The 21,653-nt window shown below is 40.3% G+C and overlaps 1 protein-coding gene across 1 annotated transcript in view; it reads left to right on the top strand.

The window, feature by feature from the left end:
* DPY19L1 (dpy-19 like C-mannosyltransferase 1) overlaps positions 1 to 21,653 on the top strand; it is a 106,324-nt gene that overhangs the window by 16,576 nt on the left and 68,095 nt on the right. Inside the window, exons 2-6 of the mRNA XM_031953001.1 lie at positions 3,620 to 3,644; positions 3,963 to 4,050; positions 7,375 to 7,512; positions 15,366 to 15,486; positions 15,722 to 15,815. Of these exons, the coding sequence (XP_031808861.1) occupies positions 3,620 to 3,644; positions 3,963 to 4,050; positions 7,375 to 7,512; positions 15,366 to 15,486; positions 15,722 to 15,815 (466 nt within the window). The remainder of the gene's footprint in view (positions 1 to 3,619; positions 3,645 to 3,962; positions 4,051 to 7,374; positions 7,513 to 15,365; positions 15,487 to 15,721; positions 15,816 to 21,653) is intronic.

Genomic DNA, 21,653 nt, shown 5'->3' with positions numbered 1-21,653 from the left:
ACATTGGCTTTCTGTCCCACCTTCTTGTCATCCACATATTTGGCAAACATCCAATTCAGTTCAACAAACGTCAAGTACTGTCTCCATTCGAGGCATTGGGCGTTGTGATTGAAATAGAGAGACTAGACCGAAAGCCTCCCTGGGCTCAAAGAAGAAGGAGGTCTTGGAACGAGCTGAGTCCTGCGGGGGAAGGTGAGGAGGAAGTCTACTGCCAGTGGGAGGGATGGCCTGCAAAGAAAGGCAGCCGAGAACAATACTTGTCCGTATCATTGGGGTCTGTTTCATAGAACTGCCAGAGAAAGAAATGCAAGTTTGCCAGCACCGAGGGAGTATGAGGAGTATGTTTTCGGAGTGCCCTCTTTCCTCACGTAGAAGGTGATATGAACATAGCAGGCCTGTGTGTCAGATAGTGTTTGTTAGATTTGAGGAGGTCGAGAAGCAACTTTTTGAATTCTAGGAAGCTGGGAGTGGAGACAGCAGAGATCCGGCAGAGTGTCTCAGTCTGTAAATGTCAGGTGAATGGGTCCTTGGGGTTCTGTTTGACCCCATGTCAGCCCCAGCCTCTCTGCCTCATCCCTGGTTGGAGGATAGATGTCATACCCTCAGGAGGCTGCTGCCTCATAAATGGAGGTCCCATCAGGTGGTGTCCAAGGTGCTATTTGGAGGAGGATCCAGGTGGCTTTTGTTGTTTAGTCGATTAACCATGACCAGTTCTTCATGTCCCCATTTAGGGTGTTCTTAACAAAGATACTGGAGTAATTTGTCATTTTCTTTAACTCATTTTGCAGATGAGGAAGCTGAGGCAAATGGGGTTAGTTGACTTGCCCAGGGTCACAAAGCTAGCAAGTATCTGAGGCCAGATTTGAACTCAGGGCTTCTTGTCCAGGACTGGCACTCTATTTATTGCACTACCTTGCTTTCTTGTGCCACCAAGGTGCCCTGGTGGCTAAGGATCTGCTCTCTGGGTACTTAATAGTGAGGGAGAATTCTGTAAGGCATTTTTCTCAGCTGATTCCCTAACACAGGGCAGGTTATTTCACTGAATAAAGAATCCTTCAGTTCAGTCCCTCGGAAGGAGCCATGGCTCTAACCTTTCTGGGTCAGAGGAGGGGTGAAGGCGGAGAGCCCGAAAGGGCAGGACATTTTGGTGCTGGGGTGCCCCATATTGAATTGAGCCAGTGTTCTTGAGAGAACTGGTGCCGTTGAGCAGGTTAGATAAGCAGACAAGTGTGGTTTGGGGGGAAGCGCTCCTAAGCTCAGCCTCTTCTCGGCTTGTCCGTGGCCTTCTTGGTCCATTAATGGCAAAGGGCTCTCATGGTTGGCTGTGGTTCCACCTCCTTTGGAACTTGAGATAAGACATGCTGACATGCCAGCTTTCACTGCTGCCCCTGAGAAGAACTGGGCCCAAAGCATATCTCTATAGTAGGACACATATCAACACTAACAGCCTAAATTGTGGATGAAAATGCAGGACCAAGGACACATGCCTGACAAACCTGGCTCTGGAAACAACATACTTGGATCTAGTTCAACCAGAGGCTCAGCTAGATGGCACTACACTGCATAGAGTGCTGGGCTTTGGGTCAGGAGGTCCTGAGTTCCAATCCAGCCTCAGACACCTTAGTAGTTGTGTAACCCTGGGCAAGTCACTTAATACCATGTTTGCCTCATGAAGTAAAATGAAGTAGAGAAAGAAACTCTGCCAAGAAAACTCCAAATGGCTTCATATAGAGTTGGACATAACTGAAAATGACTTAACAAAAATATTAAATTCAACCAAATTTGGATCCATCCAAGTCTTACTACCATCCAGTCCAGAAGTATCCAGCATGCAGCCCTGAGCTTTTCGAAGCTCCAGTGCTGGAGTGTCCAGAAGTCAGATGGAAATGTCATTGCAGAGGATTTAATGAAATAAAATAAATGTACAGCCCACAGTTAGTTTCATACTCTTGTGGTTAGTCTATTAATCTTGTCCACAAAGATATTAGGCAAGATTTTGTAATGTAAAATGTAATGTAAATGTAAAACATTTTGTAATGTTTTACAAAAGTCTAAGTCTACTATATCCACAAGATTGCCCTAATATACCCGCCTCATTCCTGGGTCATCATAGAAGATATATGTCCTCACTGATCTGTTCTTGAAAAAGCCATGTTGACTTTTAGTGATCACTGCTTCCTCTTCTAAATTCTTATAAGGCATCTCTTTCATAATGTGTCCTAGGATTTTGTCAAGGATTGAAGTCAAGCTAATTCTCTTTTGGTTTGCATGTTCTACTCTTGTTCACAACATATTTTCTCTCAGGATCTGAAGTCAGAAGACTTCAGCTGTAATCCTGGCTCTGCCACTTATTATCTGAGTGGGGTTGGGGTGAATTAGCTCTGTCTATAAAAGAATCTTGTGGACTCAAAGTTAGGAGATTTGGTCTCAAATTTGCCTCCGTATTCCTTAACTATATACCCCAAGCCATGGATAATGGCAGTCTAGACACCCTACTGAAACTCTTTGCCACTGATAATAGTCTGTCGTCATCTTTCTGACAACTATCTCTTCGTTGCTTTCAGTTCTTCATCTATAAAGTGGAGATTTATACTGTTTGCTTCACAGAACTATTGTGAGGAAAGCAATTTATGTATCTTAATGTACTTTATTCACATGAGTTAGTAGTTTTCTTTTTATGAGAGACTCCTCTCATTTATAGTCAGTTAGAATTATTAAATTTATTTTTAAAAATTGTCAGAAAGGAATACAAATTTCTTGACAGAGGGCAAAATAGTTATTTCCATATCTTATACAATTAATTCTACATAGATCATAAAACTCCCCAGCCTCCTTCCACCTTATTAACGAGATCATCATTACCCTCAGTCTGCCTTCTCTTTCTGTTGTGTTCTCTTCATTGGAATAGTCCTCATTGTAGGAGACTTTGGGATAATCGTTCTTTCCTAGAAGTAGGAAAGTGAATGGACTGTTTTACAGACATTTGATTTTATGCCTTAAAGCATAATGATCCTGTGATTCTGTAATGTAAATTAAGCCAGTAAAATATTTAATCCAAACAGTTTCCAGTTTTTCTCACAGTATATTGAATACGTCTTTGTTTTTCAGTCTGCCAGGAAAATGAATAAATGTAAATTAATGACTTTCCATAGAGAAAGAAAGCTGTTTCCCACCCCTTCCCCTACACTTGGGAAAGTGTTGGTCATCATAAAACTGGCTTTAGGATTATATTCTTTTATCCCTCTAGCTCCACCTGTTTTTTTAAGCCCATTCTGCAGCAGTCTTTGTCCATGCAGATTGGATGTATGGATACAGGTGCGTTTAGGGCTAAGAAAGGACTTCTAAGGATGGTTTTTATTCCCAGCCCCTATTAAAGAGAAAGGAACGGGGAAGGGAACAAACACTGATTCAGTCTCTTGTCCATTGATGCCGGGCACCATGCCGAGCACTTTCCAGATACTATCTTGCTTGATACTCACCCCAAGCCTTCGAGGTCATCTTTTGTGGCTCATCTTACAGTCGGAGCAGCAGCTTACTTCTCTTTATACTTGAAATGCTTATTTTGAGAATGAAATCATTTTAATCCAAAAATTTAATTAGAATTGATTTTCTTTTACAGCTGCTTTTGCTGGGATTTTGCACTGGTGAGTTTTATTTATTTGTTGCCATAGTACCTTTATGAATAAATTTCTCCAAATCTCTTTGCTCTAAATTTGAATAAGTGATTTTCAATTTTACAATATTAATTATATACATATACCACATCTTTACAAGTCTACATTTCTCTTAAAAGAGTAATTAGAAAGTTTCAGGTTAAGTAAATACAGGGGTTTTGAAATTACTCATATTTAGGAATGTGATTTAACTAAACACTGACATGTTTAGTTTATGCGCAGTCTAACTTTTGGCATAACTTGGAGATATTTTAACATTTTTGTGTTGTTCTGCTTTTCTTTTTACAGGAGTCACATAACAAGTCTCTTTGAAAATGATCGTCATTTTTCTCACCTCTCAACACTGGAAAGAGAGATGGCTTTTCGCACTGAAATGGTTGGGTTCTGTGTATTATGTTCATTCTAGTAATTTTAAAAACATTTTATATGAGACTAGAAGCTTTGAGGTATTATTTCAATTTTTCTTGGATTTAGTGTCATGTAGTAAATAGGAGTCAAGAAACAAATCTGTTTAGCAATTTGTTAGCAATTTCTTTCTCTAATTGTCAAGTTACTTGATTTTTGTTTATATGTGTGTGTACATATATATATGTGTATATATATGTGTATATATATATATATATATATACACACATTACATATACACATACACTTTTTTTTTTACTTTTAATTGATACTTTCATAGCAGAAGATCAGTAATATTAATAGCTCAAGGATTACTGAGGCAAAATTGTGAAGCAAACAAAGTCTGTCTGATGGTTTTGCTCTTATATTTTTGGTGCCCTTCTCTTCTTTCCCCCTTCCAGGAATGTGGTGCCCTTAGATTATCCCTGACCTGACCCTACTTAAGCCTTTCTGGTCTCCCCTATCTGTTCCCCTTAATTTAAACTTATTTATTATCCCCCTAAAAATTCAAATAAATACCCTCATACTATTCCCATAGGAACCTTATCTTTCCCTTTGGAAGAAAAGTTGGTTGACTTGTTAGTTAATTGAATTGTGAATTTGTTCAGTCGTTCATTGTGATATGAAAGGTAGGTAATGATTTTTTTGGATCATGGTAACCTGTGAATCCAATACAGATACTAAAGGCCCATGTGGCTTCTTCAGCTTTTGTCATAGCTAAAAAAAGTTCCCACATTCAGTGGGAAAAGTGGAAAGCAGCATGGTGAATTGGGATTCAGATTCAGTCCTACAAGGTTACCAAGAGCCTAGTATGCATGAGATCCTGTGAGAGGCTCTGCACATCCAGAATCAAAGCAAACCCAACCAACCACTCTTGCTCTCAGCAAACTCATAGAAAGCTCCACTTCTCATGTCCCATATGCTTGGTATACATGTCTTTGCCTCCCTGCCTTTCCATATCTTTATTTGTAAAATGAGGGGCCTCTTGATAATCCTAAGTATGCCCCCCTTTTTAGCCAATTTGCATGGGACTCACCTCCTTCAGTTTTTGTCAGTAACCCAAAGCTGGTCCACTGCTCTGTGGAAGGATCTGGAACACGCCAATATTTTCACCTCACTATTAGTGACTTGAGAAGAAACAAAAATATTGCAGTTAAGTGGAGGGACAGCTCTCAAGAGTTCTTCAGCAGGAACAAAAGAATTTGCAGAGATGGTTTCATAATGAGCAAAAAGCAGCCAAAAAAAACCCAATAAAAAAAAAAACAACCCTCATTTCTTTGGACACTCAGCCTAAAATGCTCTGTTCTTGAAGATAATTGAAGCTTTTGCATACATAAGTATTGCTAAGACTGAAGAAATAGAGAAAGTCTATGGAGAACTTTATTAGAAACTCTCAAATTAAGTGAACATAGACTGCTGCTTGGTGACCTCAGGACAAAGATGGGCATATATGTAATGGATGTCATTTGGAATCACTAAACAGGGGCTGTTAGGAAACTTCTCACACCTGCACATCATAAACGCTTTTTTTTTTCCCCCAGAAGAGGTGCTGCATTTTTAGGCACAGAAAAGCACCATAAAATAGGGAATGAACTCATACCTTAACCAAAAGAAAATAAAAACGACTGTTCACAGTCTAAGCTGTAGCTATAGAATGATCAGACTGTCTGTTCTGGTAGATGGTTGACTGGTCACCATAAAGGTTAAGGTTAAAGCCAAAGCCGCATTAGAAGAAAGAAGGATAATAAGTAGCATTGCCTACAGTTCCCACTGAAGCCAGCAATCCACAGAAGTAGAGTCAATCCACAGGCAGGCAGGCGGGAAAAGCAGTCCATTTGTTACCAGTTTTAGCACAATCTGCCCTCCATGCCAGTGATAGCGTGAGCCATGAGCTGTGTGAAATGCTCTGCTTCCTTTCAGTGAAGAAGTGGGACTGGCCCTGGAGGGCATGGGATGGGGCAGGGACTGGGTCTCACTTGGGCAGGTGGCTCACCTTACAGGGGTTCAGGGCTCAGGGGTCAAGAAGATTCCAAAAGTTAGGGAAGAGCTCACAAATGCTGTTTCTACTGAAAAAGGAGCCAAAGGGAGCATAGCTGCCACTGGCCCAAGTGGCGCCCTAATAGCTCTAAAATCTTTGAGTATTTCCTCTGCAAATAGCAGAGCTGTCCTCAATAAGACAAAAGAAAAGAGAATCAGGATTTCCCAGAAGATTTTCTACAACAGATCACATCTTTACAGTCACACAGATGACAGAGGAGTATACAGGGGATCCAAGATCCTGATGTGTAGATTGTTTTTTGGTTTAAAAAACTTTGACTTGGTAGAACAGAATTCTTTCTTGAAGGCTTTCTTCAAGTGAGAGATCTGTCCTGTACCTATTAAAATTATGTAGGATTTTGGAACACTGGAAGACAGAGAATTTCATAGAATGACAAGTTTTGGAAGGGTTATTACCTACATTGATTGAAACAGTGCTCAGCCACAACAGTAAAATCACCAATTCATCAAATAAAGCTGAAATTCTTAATATTTTAAGACTGGTAAAGCATTTTTCTCATTGAAACCTCTGGTAACTAGATATTTTATAGATGAAAAGACCAACAACCAAGGCTTCAGATAGGGAAATAATTTGCCATCGTCCACAAGGCTGGTAAATGCTTGAGCCAAGATTTAGATTCTGACTTCAAAGAAATGTTTTTTCTGTCCTGCTATGTTTCTCCTCTCCCACCCATCCCACTTTCCTCCTAATATGTTTCCTCTTCTAGGGATTGTTGAATTAGGTAAAACTCTTGTTTGTGCCAGTGAATATCTCCATTGATGAAACTTAAACAGTGTGCTGAGTCCTTAGGAAAAGTGTGTGTCTGTATGAGAGAAAGAGAGAGAGAGAGAGAGAGAGAGAGAGAGAGAGAGAGAGAGAGAGAGACAGACACACAGACACTTTCTTAATACATTGCATTATATCAGGTTTTCTTCTATTTGGCTTATTCACAATGCTCATCTTCCTAGTTACCTATTTTATTTACTACAGGGTAACTTATTTAAAGTTCTTTGTAAAATATTAGTGCTAAAACCTGTTTTTGTCCCCAGTGCTTTTACCAAAATGTAGTTTAAAAAGCTCTTTAATAAGCTTAGATCATTGAATTCTAAAAAGACATTAATGAGGAGAAACCAATAAAGTTAATAACAACCATTACTTGTCTAATTGCTTTGTTTTTTTAAAAATACATTTTGTGTGAGATAAGAACAGACAAAAGTAATTTCATTTTAACATAACTAGAATATGTTCTCCTTTTAGGGACTTTATTATTCCTATTTCAAAACCATCGTAGAAGCTCCTTCATTTTACAGTGGAGTGTGGATGATTATGAATGACAAGCTAACAGAATATCCTCTTATGATTAATACATTGAAACGGTTCAATCTTTACCCAGAGGTGAGTTACTAATTTTCATTTGCTTTGCAAATGAGTTTCCAGTTTTATGTATATTTTTGTTTTAAGTGGTGACACTAAAGCTGATTGTGTAATTCCATATCTGAAGCCTATTATTGAAAGAGAGATAACATATATCTTAAATTTCATTTTTTTTAGGACAAAATATGCTATTTTTTGGAGAAAAAATGGCATTGATAAGAATCACTGTGGAAACGGGAGTAGTTTTATTGAATTCCTAACAGATAACCACATTCTCTTGCAGTCTAGAAAATATGAAAATCACCTAGAATAATCTTTACTGTTTTCTTGTAGACATATTATTTTGTAATGAATTGTGAAGTTATAAGCTTACAACAAATTATTATAATTTGAAGGTTATGAATGATCCGTTTCAGTAATGAATTTATCAGCTATCAGTTCAGTGCAAGAGTGTCCTTACTTATCTGGCATTTAGATTACTAGCTACATTAACCATCTTGAACAGAGCCTTTGATTCAGACATCTGCAAAAAAAATGGCTTTGAGCAGTGCCGAAAATTGGTGTCATGACATTTGAAGAAAGGACATGGAACCACAATCTCAGGCTAGATTGTCTTGACTTAGAATTGTGTAAGAAATGATTTTTTTTTTTCATTTTGATGGTCTCTGATTTATCTTTTTTGGAGAAATAAGATGAATTGGTCCAATAATAACAATTTATTTTTACATAATGCTATAAGTTTGGTGTAGAACATAATATTGTCTGATTTGATCTACTTTGCCTCTTCATCCATCCAAATGGTCCAAAGAGAAGTATCCTTACTCCTAAAAAGCTTTGTTATTAAATATATCTAACAAAGAGGCAGCCCCCTGCAAGCAGTTCTTAGGACCCTCAGAGCCTACAAGAGGAGTATGTTTCTCAGGCTGTGTCAGGGGACCGCTAACGGAGGCTCAAGCTACCCTCTATCTTTAGAAAATTTGCCACCATACTTTCGCAAGTAATGAAATGCTTTAGATGTGATTAGGCTCAAGGAGTGTACATTGGGAGTTTTCAACCAATCCCTTCACCCTTGACACTTACCACCTTCTCCTGCTGATGGGAATTTTGAGACTGGCATTTGCATGGATATCTGAGTTCCACTGGAGGTTATGGTTGCCAAAATCCATAGGTCTGTTGTCATGGCAGCTCTCCTTTAACCACATCTTCCTTCTACTCAATTAGTTGGACTTTTTGAACCTTTGGAAGACTTCACGTTTTTTCCTCTTAAATTTCATTATTATCCTCTTCCCCATCACCAACAGCAACAGTGTCATGGTAGCAAGCATGCATCTGTGTGCCAGGGACTGTGTTGTTCCTTACACATATTATCTCATTTGATCTTGATAACAGTCCTACAAGGTGAGAGCTCCTGTTAATCCCATTTTACAGCAAACTGAGATAAAGAGAGGTTAAGTGACTTGGCCAGGTCACACAGCTAGAACATGTACAAGGCTAGATTTGAGAGCCAGCTGACTCTGTTGATTCTTCACTTTAGGATCAGATTCCTCTGCCATTCTTGAGAGAAGGGAACCCTCTCCTTTCTCCCTTCCCTTTTGTATTTCATCAGTTACCAAATCCTGCCATTCAACCTCTTAGAATCATTTGTCCATCTGTCTACTTCTCGCTATTTCTGCTGTTCATCACCACCCATTTGAACTTTCTGAGCTATTTTCCTGCCTTCTTGTCTGTCACCATGAAATGATTGTAGTTAGTAGTTTATATGTCAGGTACCATTTACTAAATGGTAAACTCCTTGAGGGCAGGGATTGTTTCTTTTTCTTATATTTAGTTTTTTTTTAATTTTTCACAATTACATGTAAACAAAACTTTTTAACATTTGTCTCTTAAAAATTCCAAATTCTCTCTCCTTCTTGAGAAGGTAAACAGTTTAATATAGATTATACATGTGTAGCTATCCATATTAGCTGTCTTGCAAAAGAAAACAGATCAAAACCAGAAAAATAATAAAGAAAGCAAAAATATTATGCTTTGATCAGCATTCACATTCATCAGTTCTTTCTCTGGATGTAGATGGCATTGTTTTCATCATAAGCCCTTTTTAGGTCATCGTCTCGCTAGAGTAACTAAGTCCTTCACAGCTGATCATCATGTAGTATTGCTGTTCCTGTGTACAGTGTTGTTCTGGTACTGTTCACTTCACTGTGCATCAGTTCATGTAAGGCCAGATTTTTCTGAAATCATCTTGCTCATCATTTTTTAATTGTACAATCTGTTCAGTTGTGTGATTTGTTACTAATTTACTTCCACTGATCCATACAGTGTAGAAAAAAGGTATATTCCTTTCTATTCCCATATACTTTTCTGTAGATGTCTATCCTATCCAACTTTTAAAAATTCTATTCATCTTCACCTTCCTTGTTTATTTTATGGTTCTATTATTCTACTTCTGTGAGGGGAAATTTGAGGTCCTTTAATAATATGGTCTTACTGTCTACATCTTCCTATAAGTCATTTAACTTTTCTGTTAAGAATTTGGATGCTATGCCATTTAGTTCCTGTAACATTAGTAATACTTCATTGTTTATGGTACTTTTTAGCACACTGTAGTTCCCCGGCTTCTCTTTTTAAATTATATCTATTTTTGCTTTTGTTTTCTCTGAGATCATGATTGTTACCTACCTCTGCTTTATTTTTACCTTACCTGAAGCATAACAGATTTTCCTCTAGTCCCTTATTTTTATTGTGTGTCTTTTTGCTTAATTTCTGGTAAACAACATGTGGTTGGATTCTGTTTTTTATTCCACTCTGCTGTCTGCTTTTTTAATGGGTGAGTTCATCCTGTTCACATTCATAATTGTTATTATTATTAACTATGTATTTCCCTCCAACTTATTTTTTCCCTTCCTCCCTCTCTTTCTCTCTCCCCCCCACTTTCTCTCTCCTCCCCCTTCTTTGTCTCCCCCCGCCACTTTGAGCTTCTCTCCCTCTCCTACTTACTTTTTAAAATCCTTTTTGAGTTGTTTCAGGAATTCTTGTTTGAATGATATCCATTTCACATTTTGATTTGAGACTTTGTAGCTGTTTTGTTTTCTTCTGTATTCTGTGTTCTTGATCTTTGTTGGGCTTTGTTCTGAGGTGGAGAAGGCACTGTCCCAAGATTCAGACCTTTGTTGCTATTTATTTTAGAGCTAGCCCTAGGGGTCTATAGGGTTTTGATGTTTCCAGAGTGGTATTGTCGATGGAGAGATATAGTCACTGCTTTCCTGTTCTGTGCTCTAATCTTTACCCAGGAAGGGACTTTGTTCCTCAGTATCCCCTAGTGCTAGCATTCCTCCTGACCCAAGGATGGTGATCAGGTTCCCTCTTCTCCTATAACCTCAATTTCTGGTGGTGCCCTTTGTATTAGAATCCTAACTAGAGTCTCTGCCCCCTCCCCCATATGTGACTATAAGCTGTGACCTAGGCCTTTGTTCCCCTCTGGCCACAAGTGCTATCATTCCTTTTGACCCTGGTGTTACATATGTAGAATGCAACAGAGTCCTGAACCCAGCTCCAGCAAAGGATGCCCTGTAATATACTTCTCACCACTTGTACTATTCCTACAGCCTCCATGAGATGAGAGCTCTTGAAGCTTCTGCTTCCACCAGGGCAGCCCTCCCCATGCTGGGGTCTGAATTGCCTGAAGTGATTTGCTCTCTCACTCCAGTAAGACAGAAATTTACAGCTGACCTCCCTTGGCCTGAAAATTTGTTTCATCTGACCTGAATTGAGGCAATATTTTGGAGTTGTTTGGAGGGAAATTTGGGAGAATTTGACTGCTTCTTTCTTCCACCGTCTTGACTCTGCCTGTCTTGCAGGAATTATTTCTTATTCAAAATTTAGCATTTCCTAACAACTCAACTTAGGATATATACTTAATAAATACTTGTTTAATTGAATTTTACTGATAATTTGTCGCAATTATTTTGATTTATTAAGCTTGTAAATTAGAGTTTTGTAGGCTTTCCATATAAAATAGAGGTATTTCTGGAGTATTATTAGTAAAGTTAAATTTCATGGAGAAGATCCTATTTCTGTATTGGTTGTCAAGAAGTTGACTACTCTTTCCACTTAGCCTACTCTAGGAGGAATAGCAGAGATACACTTTACTTAGTAGGATTGTTGATTTAGAGTTGCAAAGGGCCATGAAGAATCCCAGCATCTCATTTTACCCCACAACAGGAAGGCCAGAGAAACTAAGTAACTTAGTCCAATGTCACGCAGATAGGTGGCAAGAGGCAGAGTTGGGACTTAGAGGTAGGTCTACCAACACCAGAACCAAGGCTCTCCCCATTAGACCCATTTTTTGCAAAGCCCCCCAAAGTGCTTTGTGTTAAGGGCTAATTTTGAGTGGATTGCACTGAGGTAGATATTCTGCTTTGTACAAAATTCCTGTCCAGAATTAAGTCATTTACAAATAATATGATCCTCATAACTCCACGAGCACACGAGCTGTTCTTTAGTCCTCCAGAGGCACAGTTCTATCAGCTTTGGGACCTAGGATCAGTTTCCCTCTAGGAAGATGGGTGTGGTAAGCATAGCAAAGTATGGATAACAGCTCTAGAAATCCACAATTGCACATGAATTTGACAAAATTCATTAAATTGATCCTCTTTTTTGTAAATTTTTTTTTAATGAAACAAACTAATCTATTGACCATTGCTAGCTACAATTTTGTACAAAAATTTTGTACCTGTGCACTGGGGTACATTGTGTAGAGTTGTGTCATTAGCTTGAGCAGGGAAGAGAAAAACAAGGGAAGAGAAATAAGACCTTTCTTCTCCACCATCAATGATGGAAAGACTCTTAGCAGTGAAGGCTGAGGGAAGGAAGGGGAGTAGTCTCAGCAGAGGAAGTCTTTGGCATGGAACCACACGACTGACCTCTTCTTCCTTTGTGTCTGACTGCATGCTCCAAGAGCCTCTAAAGAAGCTTCCCATTCTCACCCCTATCCCCATCATCCTCCCACCCCTTGTAATTTCCAGAATGTGCCTGTTGCACAACCAGTACTGAGTTGCACAATTCAGAGTTCTTTAAATTCTTAAGTAGCCTTATATTTAAGAATGCCCATCCTGTTCTTCAGGTTTACATGTTTGCTTATTTTATACTTTGAAAGAGCTGGGATTTTGTTGGAATAGGTCTTCCTTCTATTGCTTCCAGATTGTCTGTATGCAGTCAGCCTTTTCTATATTCTGTGATGGTGGATCAGAACTGAAGTAGGCATCAGGACAAGAGGGAGTGCCCATCCTGATGAAATCTTACAAATAATTGAAAATAAGTAGCTTTTCCAGTGAAAATCTTCTGTGTTGAAATTGCTTGATGAATTTTGTAGAATTGTGCCTTATTCCTCCAATACATTGAGCATCCATAAGGTGTGGGAATTTTTGTTGAAGAAATCGCCATGCTTCGGTCTCCAGGGTTTGTAGCCTTGGGATTCTCCTCACCCTGCCCACCACATTTTGCTGATTTTACCTCTCCCCATGTTGTGTCCACGCCTGTCCCTCCTTTTATAGCATCAGTACCACAGTTCCGACCTTCATTTGCTCTTGCCTGGTCTGCTAGTTCCATCCTTTATGTTGGAGCATTTCCTTATGGGCAGATTTGACCTTGTAATGTCTCTACTGACTCCCTATTGCCTTGAGGAAAAAGCCATTACTAAAAATGACTTTTTCTTTCTGAGACTGGGTCTCCCTATTTTATCCTGGCTAAAAGTGCAAGAATACCCAGTACTGATGGGCAAGGAAGCTTTCACCTGCTCCCCTATTGCCATCTGGGCGGGTTTGCCCCTTTGTGGGCAGTTTGGTGGGCCTGCCTTCCCAGAGCTGTATGAGCAGAGTGCTTTGGCCCCCTAATGGCTCCTGGCTTCTGAAATCCAGGATCCAGCATGTTCGGCCTCCTCCTGGGCACAGGAGAGAGTAATCTGGGAGTCATTGTCCCAGAGGTGGCCCTGGAGCTCATCCGAGCCTGTGAGTTCATGAAGCAGGATGGTGCCTGGCTCTCCCCCAGGGGTAGGATGAATTCATTCCTCCCTGCTGCCTCATCAAATCTCCTTCTTCATCCTGGGCCCCAACTTTTTCAGGACCTCTTCCTGATTCACCCCCATCACCCAAATTCTGGTGCTCTGGCTCTGAAACAACTTAATATTTCACTGCTTTCTGTTAATTTTCTTTTTGTTTGATATGTGTGTGTGTGTGTGTGTGTGTGTGCGCGCATGTGTGCTTATGCACATGCATACATATATGTGCATTTATATTTGTGTATATGTACACACATAAAAATATGTCTTTCTTGATAGAGTGTAAAGTCATTCTGAGTAAAGATTGTATTTTTCTTTTCTGTGTAGCACAATGAGTAACAGAATAGGGCATTTAATACTTAATAATATTGATTATCATTCAGTTGTTTTCAATTAAGTCTGTTTTGTGACTCTATTTGGGGTTTTCTTGGCAAAGATATTTGAGTGGTTTGCCAATTTTTTTCTCCAGCTCACTTTATAGATGAGGAAACTGAGGCATACAACGTTAAATGGCTTGCCCCGAAAGTATCTGAGGTCATATTTGAATTCAGAAAAATTAGTCTGCTTGACTGCAGGCCTGATGCTCCATTCACTGTACCTCTTATCTTGGATTGATTGATTGATTGAGTACTCTCAGATGCGAGTTGGGAGCACATAAAAGATATGGTTCCTAGTGTTTGAGCCTGTGTTTTAGTTCAAGCAGACTTTTATAATATAAAAACTTGAAAACCTTTTGGGTCTCCATGCATAACCAGGGGTCCTCAAACTTTTAAAATAGGGGGCCAGTTCACTGTCTCTCAGACAGTTGGAGGGCCGGACTATAGTAAAAACAAAAACTTTGTTTTGTGGGCCTTTAAATAAAGAAACTTCATAGTCCTGGGTGAGGGGGATAATCGTCCTCAGGTGCTGCATCTGGCCTGCAGCCGTAGTTTGAGGACCACTGCATGGGGAATGCCTTTCTGCTTGCTTACCAATGGATTCCCAGAGTTGAGCAGTAAGCACTTAGTATGGGGAGGGTACAGTGGAAGAAGATGTTAGAATAAGGGATGTCCCTTAATATCTCTGCAACCTTCTGCACCACCTGGAACCTTTCTGGAGTTCAGTTTCCCCACAAGTAAATGATAATATTGGATTACATGACTTCTAAAGACCCTCTCTAGACCTAAATTTGAGGCCCTTTGAGTTTAAAATGCTAACACCTACTTGAGAGTGTGAAGACCGGGTATTTTAAAATCAGCTGGAGTCAGGAATTCAGGTTAGGGGAAAATCGTCAATCTTTATTCTCAGTGAAGAAAGATCAGAGATGGAAGGGAATCGGCGATAGCAATGTGTGCAGCTGAGTCAAGAAGCTAGCTAGACCAGCAGCCACATGACCAGCAGCTAGGAGTCTCGAACTCAGGCCCAATCTCTCCCAGCTTCTCTTCCTGTCTCTCTCTGCCTCCACCCACCCAAATCGTCATTTCCTATACAACACATCAGGACTTGCACAGAGAGTGGGCGGGGGCCATTCTTTATCCAATCATGTATATTAATAGGGTATAGTCCAATTACTATTTAGCCTCACGTACTTGGGACCTCAGTGCATCAATTCAAACCTCAGCCCATTACATGAGAGGGTAGATTTGAAATCTGGGAGTGACAATTCTGGCCTGGAAATATGCATGTTGCTTCAAGACTGAGAGATTTGGATGACTTGGTGAAAAATAGACAAGAAAACAAGGAATATTAATGGGATAGTGTCCCAGAAGCCTTTGTAGCGATCATGACCATAATAAACCAAGTCCTTTCCTCAACTGTCTCCTATTTTGTTTCTTTTTAGGTAGTCTTAGCCAGCTGGTATCGCATATACACCTGGATAATGGACTTGATTGGCATTCAGACCAAGATCTGCTGGACAGTTACCCGAGGAGAAGGGCTTAGTCCTATAGAAAGCTGTGAAGGCAAGTTTCTTTGGAGGATAAATGCTGTGCTTCTAATTCCTGGTTTCCACTCATTTGTATGTAAAAAGAACAGAGATCTAATTAATCAAGAATTCTGAAGAAGTCTTTTAAGTATTACTATTTTGTAACATTTTTTGTGTTACAAAATATAGGGGAAATACTTCAGAACAGAAACATACCCAAATGCATTTGTAGATTTTTAATTATAGTGGGGCATTTTGTTTGTTTTTTAAAGGATTGGGAGACCCTGCTTGCTTTTATGTCGCAGTGATCTTTCTATTAAATGGACTAATGATGGCTTTGTTTTTCATCTATGGCACATACCTAAGGTAAGAGCTCTGAGTCCAGAGAGGTTTCAGTGTCTTTATGGTGGATTTTGCCAAATAAATTTAATGAAAAGAAAATGTGGTGTTTTTATAATCATTAGAGAACAATAACCTACTTAATCAATTCACTTATTTTTCTAATCTTATTTACAAATATAGAATAATAAATCTTAAAAATTAGATCCCCACTTAACTGATTTTCCTCTTAATATAAACATTAATTCCATGCTGAGAATTCACACTTTAAAAAAAAAATAAAGCCTTAGATAGATTTCTGTGAGTCTCTAATCAATTTAAGTAATCCCAGGGAATTGCTTTTACTCATAGATCCATCAGGATTTTTCTTTTTAAGATAGCAGATGTACCTGCATTGTGGTCCTTAAGGTAAAGAACATGGGAAGAGAATAATTTTAGTCCTAATGACTCATTGCTTTATGAACATTACCATAAAAATCTTAAAAAGTAAAAGAGTTGCCATGAAGATTGTTATTACTTGGTTGTTGGTATTTATAATGGAGCACCTTCTCTAAAATTTATTTTAGTTTATAAAGAAACATTATTTTTTAAAATTTATTCTGATAATAGCTTTTTATTTTCAAAATACGTGCAAAGATAATTTTCAACATTTATCCCTGCAAAACTTTGTGTTCCAAAATTTTCTCCCTCCTTTCCCTCACTCTTCTCCCTTCAACAGCAAGTAATCCAGTATAGGTTAAAAATGTGCAATTCAAGGAACATTCTTTCAATAAATAATTTATTAATTGACTCCTGTGTTCAAGGACCTATGCTGGTTATTGGAGATATAAAGACTCTGCTCTTCAAGGGTGTGCATTTTGTTAGGGGAAATAGCATGTCTATAGAGAAATAAATACAGGCTATTTGAGGAGAGAACTGACACATTGGGGAGGAGAACCAGAAGTCAGGCAAGACCTCATGGGAGGGCAGCCTCTGAGTTGAACCATGAAGGAAACTGAGAACTCCAAGGGTCATGATTTGGGGTGAGATGGGGAGGCCGGAGGTAAATGACAAGTTTCTAAATCGATGTGACTGAGCAGAGAGTGTGGGAAAGAGACTGGGGAGGGATGAGTCTGGGCCCCACGTTGCCTGGAGCTGGATGGCAAAGGTGGAGCTTACAGCAAGGGACTCAGCCTGCTCTGAGGTCTAGGAGCCTGGCTTCCTTTGTAATACTGTGTGTTTTATTTCCCACATTTAAAACCTTTCGGGGGTTGGGGGGAATCCAGAGACTTTTGTACACTGCCAGAGGTGCCAGCAGCATGAGAGGGGTTTGAGTAGCAGGGGACCTCTGAAAGCCACTGGGCCCAGAGGTGGCAGCCCTCCCTTCCTCCCCCCTCGGCCTTCAAGGAGGATGAGAGAGCAGCTGTCAGTCAGCAAACGTTTATTAAGCCCTTACTGTGTACTTAAGGCATTGGGGAATACAGCTATAAAAGTGAGGAGAAATAATTCCAAAGTGATTTGGAGGAGGGTTGCACTGACTGGGGCAATCAGGTGGTGCTTCAAGAGAATTGGGAATGGGAGCAGGAGAATGTCCAGACCTAGGGGTCATAGGGAGGAGATAGGACGTCATAGACAGGACCCCAAGTCCAGTTTGGCTGGAATGGGAAGTACTGATTGCTGTCATTAGCTGGGGAAGGTAGCCTCTAGCCAGATGGAGAAAGGGTTTAAATAACCAGCAGAGGAATTTGTATTTTATTCTAGGGACAGCAAAGCCCCACTGAAGCTCCTTGAGGGAGGGGATGTGCTCAGACCTGAGCTGTGGGAGCATCATTGTGGCAACTGTGGGCAAGGACTAACCTGGAGGCAGAGATCCCAGCTAGGGAAGCCAGCAGGGATTGGGGGGGGGGCGATCTGGAGAGACTGCAGAAAGGGGGGACAGTTAAAAGAGATATCATAGGGGTCACATCTGTAATGTAGACTTGGAGTGGCATGAGATGAAGTTGCCTCTGAGGTTATGAACTTCCCCCGAACTGGGGGATTTTCTTTCTTACAGAATAGGGAAGAATCTTGGAAGGAGGAGGATGACTTCTGCTTTGGGCAGAGGATTCTGGCTCTAAAGCCTGGCCAGGCTGTTAGAGGCTATCTGAGATCATCCCAGCCCCTTCTCTTTCATGTAGTAGAACTAAGGCCAACTGGATCAAGGTGACTAATGGTCAACCAGCCTGGAAGAGAAGGTGACAGTTAAGAGTCATAAAAACATCAAAACCCAACCCAGTGAGAAGAGAGTATCTAGAAGAAGCCTTAAATGAGAGTTATCAGTATCACGATGGCATTTCACTGGGTTTCAGATCTTTAGAAGAAAAGCTTTCATTTGAAAATTTTTCATCTAATTACAGGTATAAAGTTTAATGCCATTCTTCTTAAAATATTGCTTGTTGAATGGATTAGGGAGATTCTTCTACTTCTGTATCTTCCTTCAAAATTGCTTTAGTTGTATTTAATTTTGTTGAACGTGAAAAAAATATTTTTGGAAGTGCTTTAAATTACTACTTCCTCAGTATCCCTCCCCCTTTCCCCGTTCATTAGCTTAGTCACCCTTCTAATCTTAAGAGAGTGGGATGAGGCTGGAATCTTCTTAGGATCTATGTTAAGGATGAAGAGAATAATATGTAAAATTGTGTTGAGTTTTTCTATAAATAGTACCATCTGAATCCGGAGGAATAAAAACTAGAAATTGTTGATGTATTAGATTGCTTATGATCTTTGTGATTCCAAATAATTTTTTTTTTTTGATTCTGTCATGCTACTCTCATGAAAACTAGAATTGAGGGGGGGGGGTTATGGTAGAGTCGAGGGTGAGAGGAGGTGAGGAGAGCCATTGGATTGGGGCATGGGATTGGACTGTGAACCGACTTTTTCTTTTATGCAAGCAGGATGACTGCTTAGATAATCATTACATCTGGCAGGACTCTTAGAGATCAAGTTCGTGTTGCAAACATAAAACTGAAGCCCAGTGAGATGGAGGCACCTGCTTAGGGTTGTACAAGTGCAGAGAGGAAACTGAGATTGGAACCTTGCCTATTCAAGACTTGCCAGCTCCTCAGCCCAAGTCATTTTGTTCATTTCTCTGAAACAATATTTTACTAATTGTGACTTTGGTGATAGTTGTTTTCATAAGCAATTTTAAGTTCTATAGACAGGAGAATGGACAATTTGGGGGGAAACAATGCCTTAAAGGTACACTATGAAAATGCTTCATCTCCAGGGTGTCTGGGGCTAGAGCCCCAAATTCTCAGCTTGAAAATTCTGAGCTGGAAAATGGTGAGGTGGTAAGAGAATGGTGAACTTGTGCTCACGACCTTGGGCTTGTGCTCTGGCTTTGATGCCACTTCCTGGGAGCTTGGGCCCAATGACTCCCAGGGCTTGTCTCCTCGTCTGTAAATTAAGCCCAAGACCTGGAGCTCCTTTGTGTTCCTCACCCTATCACAAAATTCCCGATGAGCCAAAGAAGGAGCAGAATCAGAGGGCGGTGATGAAGCCTCTTCTTTGGGAGGCCCTTTGGAGAGGACCTGGAACTCCTGGGTTAATGCCGTCCATGGCTGTACTCGGGCCCCTTTCCTTCTTCTCTGGGTGTAGTCTCAGAGCTCTCAGGTGCAGGGTCTGGAGGCAGAGTACCCATGTTCGGATCTGACCACTGCTGCATGCCCCCTCTTTGGCCCCCCTGGACTATCAGATGATGGGGATGGCCAGGCTACCTCCAGGCCCCTCTCTTACTGCTGCACAAAAAAAAGACCCCCCTGGGACTGACAAGACCCAGCCTCTTTATTTCCCTGGGTCCCAGTGTACCTGTCTGCAAAGTGGTGTTGGACTCCCCAGATGGTCAAGGTCCTGGGTCTGTGGTCACCCTAGCCTTGTTCCTTCCCATCACTTAGATTGGTGAGCTGGAAGTTGTCCTTTGTCTTCCCCCTTCTCCCCTGTCCTACTTCACATCCACCTGTCACCAAGTCTGGCCACTCCTCCATTCTGTTTCCTGCAGGCAGTGCAGATGGCCTCAAGGTAAGCCCCAGATAATGACAGCTGTGGGACTCTGTGACCTCTTTGGGCCTCGTTTTTCTCATTGATTAAATGGGAATAACATCCTTAGAGAGTTGCTGTGAAGGGCGCATGGACTCTCCAAAGTCCTTGGCATGGTACTCCGCCCATAGTAGGTGCTGAGTAAGTGCTTGTTTGCTTCCCTTCTCTCCTTTTCTCTTTCTCTTCTCCTTCATACATCCATCATCCCACTTCAGTCCTTCCTAATCACTTTCTGCCTACATTTCCTGCTGGTACTTCTATTACTAATTCTCAAGCCCCATCTAATATGGTTTCCATTTACATTATACAACTAGAACTGCTCTTCCTATACTTAATTGTCACATCCCCAGCCATTTTCCCAATCCTCATCCTTCTTGACTTCTCATCAGCATCTGATGTTGCTGACCACCTCCTGGATACTCTTTTTGGGATGTTTTGGACATTATTCTCGGTTTTCTGCCTGTTGATCAGTCTATCTCAGTGTCATTTGCTGGCCCGAGGCTCTGTCCCAAGGTCTCTTCTCTCTGTTTAGACTCTCTTTTTTAGTGATTCCATCGGTTCCCATGGATTCATGCACCTCTTTATAGTTGACTGATGTTTTCAGAACTACTCAAGACTAAAGTCCTGAGATCTCCTCCACATCACCAGCTGTTATTGGACATTTCAAATTGAATATCCTATGGCATCTGAAGCTTACCATGTTCAAAACTGAAGTCATCTTTCCCCCTCCAACTTTCCTATAACTGTTGAGACTAGCCCCATTATCCCAGACACTCAAATTCATATTCAGTGTCATCCTTGTTCTTTTCCCCTCATCCCATCATTTGCCAAGTGTTTTCAGTTCATCTCTTGGGCCTTTTGTATTTGTCCCTTTTCTACATTCACGTGGCCTCACCTCTCAGCTGGACCATTGTAGTGACCCCTCTCTCCTCTCCAGTTCGTCTTCCACCTAACTATCAAAGCTGGAGTTTTCTCAAAGCCCCAGTCTGACTATTTGCCTTCCCTGTCTGAGAGGCTCTGCTGGTTCCTGTTGCCTATTCGGTCACCATCTGGCTCCTTGTAAAGACTCATTCTGTTTCATTTATTTATATAGTCATATCATTATTTCTCAAGCTAAACAATCTTTTTACCGTCAATTCTATGCCTTACATTGTGCATTAGATGCTGGGGCTAGAAGACATTATATTTGTTCTTATCTTCAAAGTACTTATAGTCTATTAGAGGAGGAAAAACACCTAACCCCAAACTTTAAGAATTGGGCTAATTAAACTCTCCTCTTTTTGCCATCATATTTAAATGAGATTTTGCTATTTAAAAATTCTTTTTAGTGATAATTCTATTTGTTGCCCTAGTTATAATCTTATTGCTAATTCTTTTTATTTCTTTCTCATTTCCTCCCTTTCTTCCTGATTGATGCCTATTCTTTGTCTGGAGGAGGAAAACAATTAAACAAAACAAAACTCAGGTCACCGTTTGGAAAACCTCCGTGCTCAACCCTCTTTTGCTCTGGGCCCACAGCCCAGTTAAACAAATTGCCTTCTTCCAACCAATCTTGAAATATTTGCCTCTTAATTTATTTCCAGCTGGCCTTTATTCTTAGGTTCCATTTCTTGATATTTTCACCAGCATTCTCAACCGGGGCCATAAACACTGTATTTTCCTGCCTTAGAGATTCTGATTAGGAGGCACAGGACAATCAGCATCTACTGATTTTTAAAATCATCTATAGTATTCTGTTTATTTTTTTTTTTTATTAAAGCTTTTTATTTTCAAAACATATGCAAGGATAATTTCTCAACACTGTCCCTTGCA

Source organism: Sarcophilus harrisii, chromosome 1 (assembly GCF_902635505.1).
Source record: "Sarcophilus harrisii chromosome 1, mSarHar1.11, whole genome shotgun sequence".
In the NCBI taxonomy this organism is placed as follows: Eukaryota; Metazoa; Chordata; class Mammalia; order Dasyuromorphia; family Dasyuridae; genus Sarcophilus; species Sarcophilus harrisii.
This window is presented reverse-complemented; position numbering and strand designations above follow the sequence as displayed.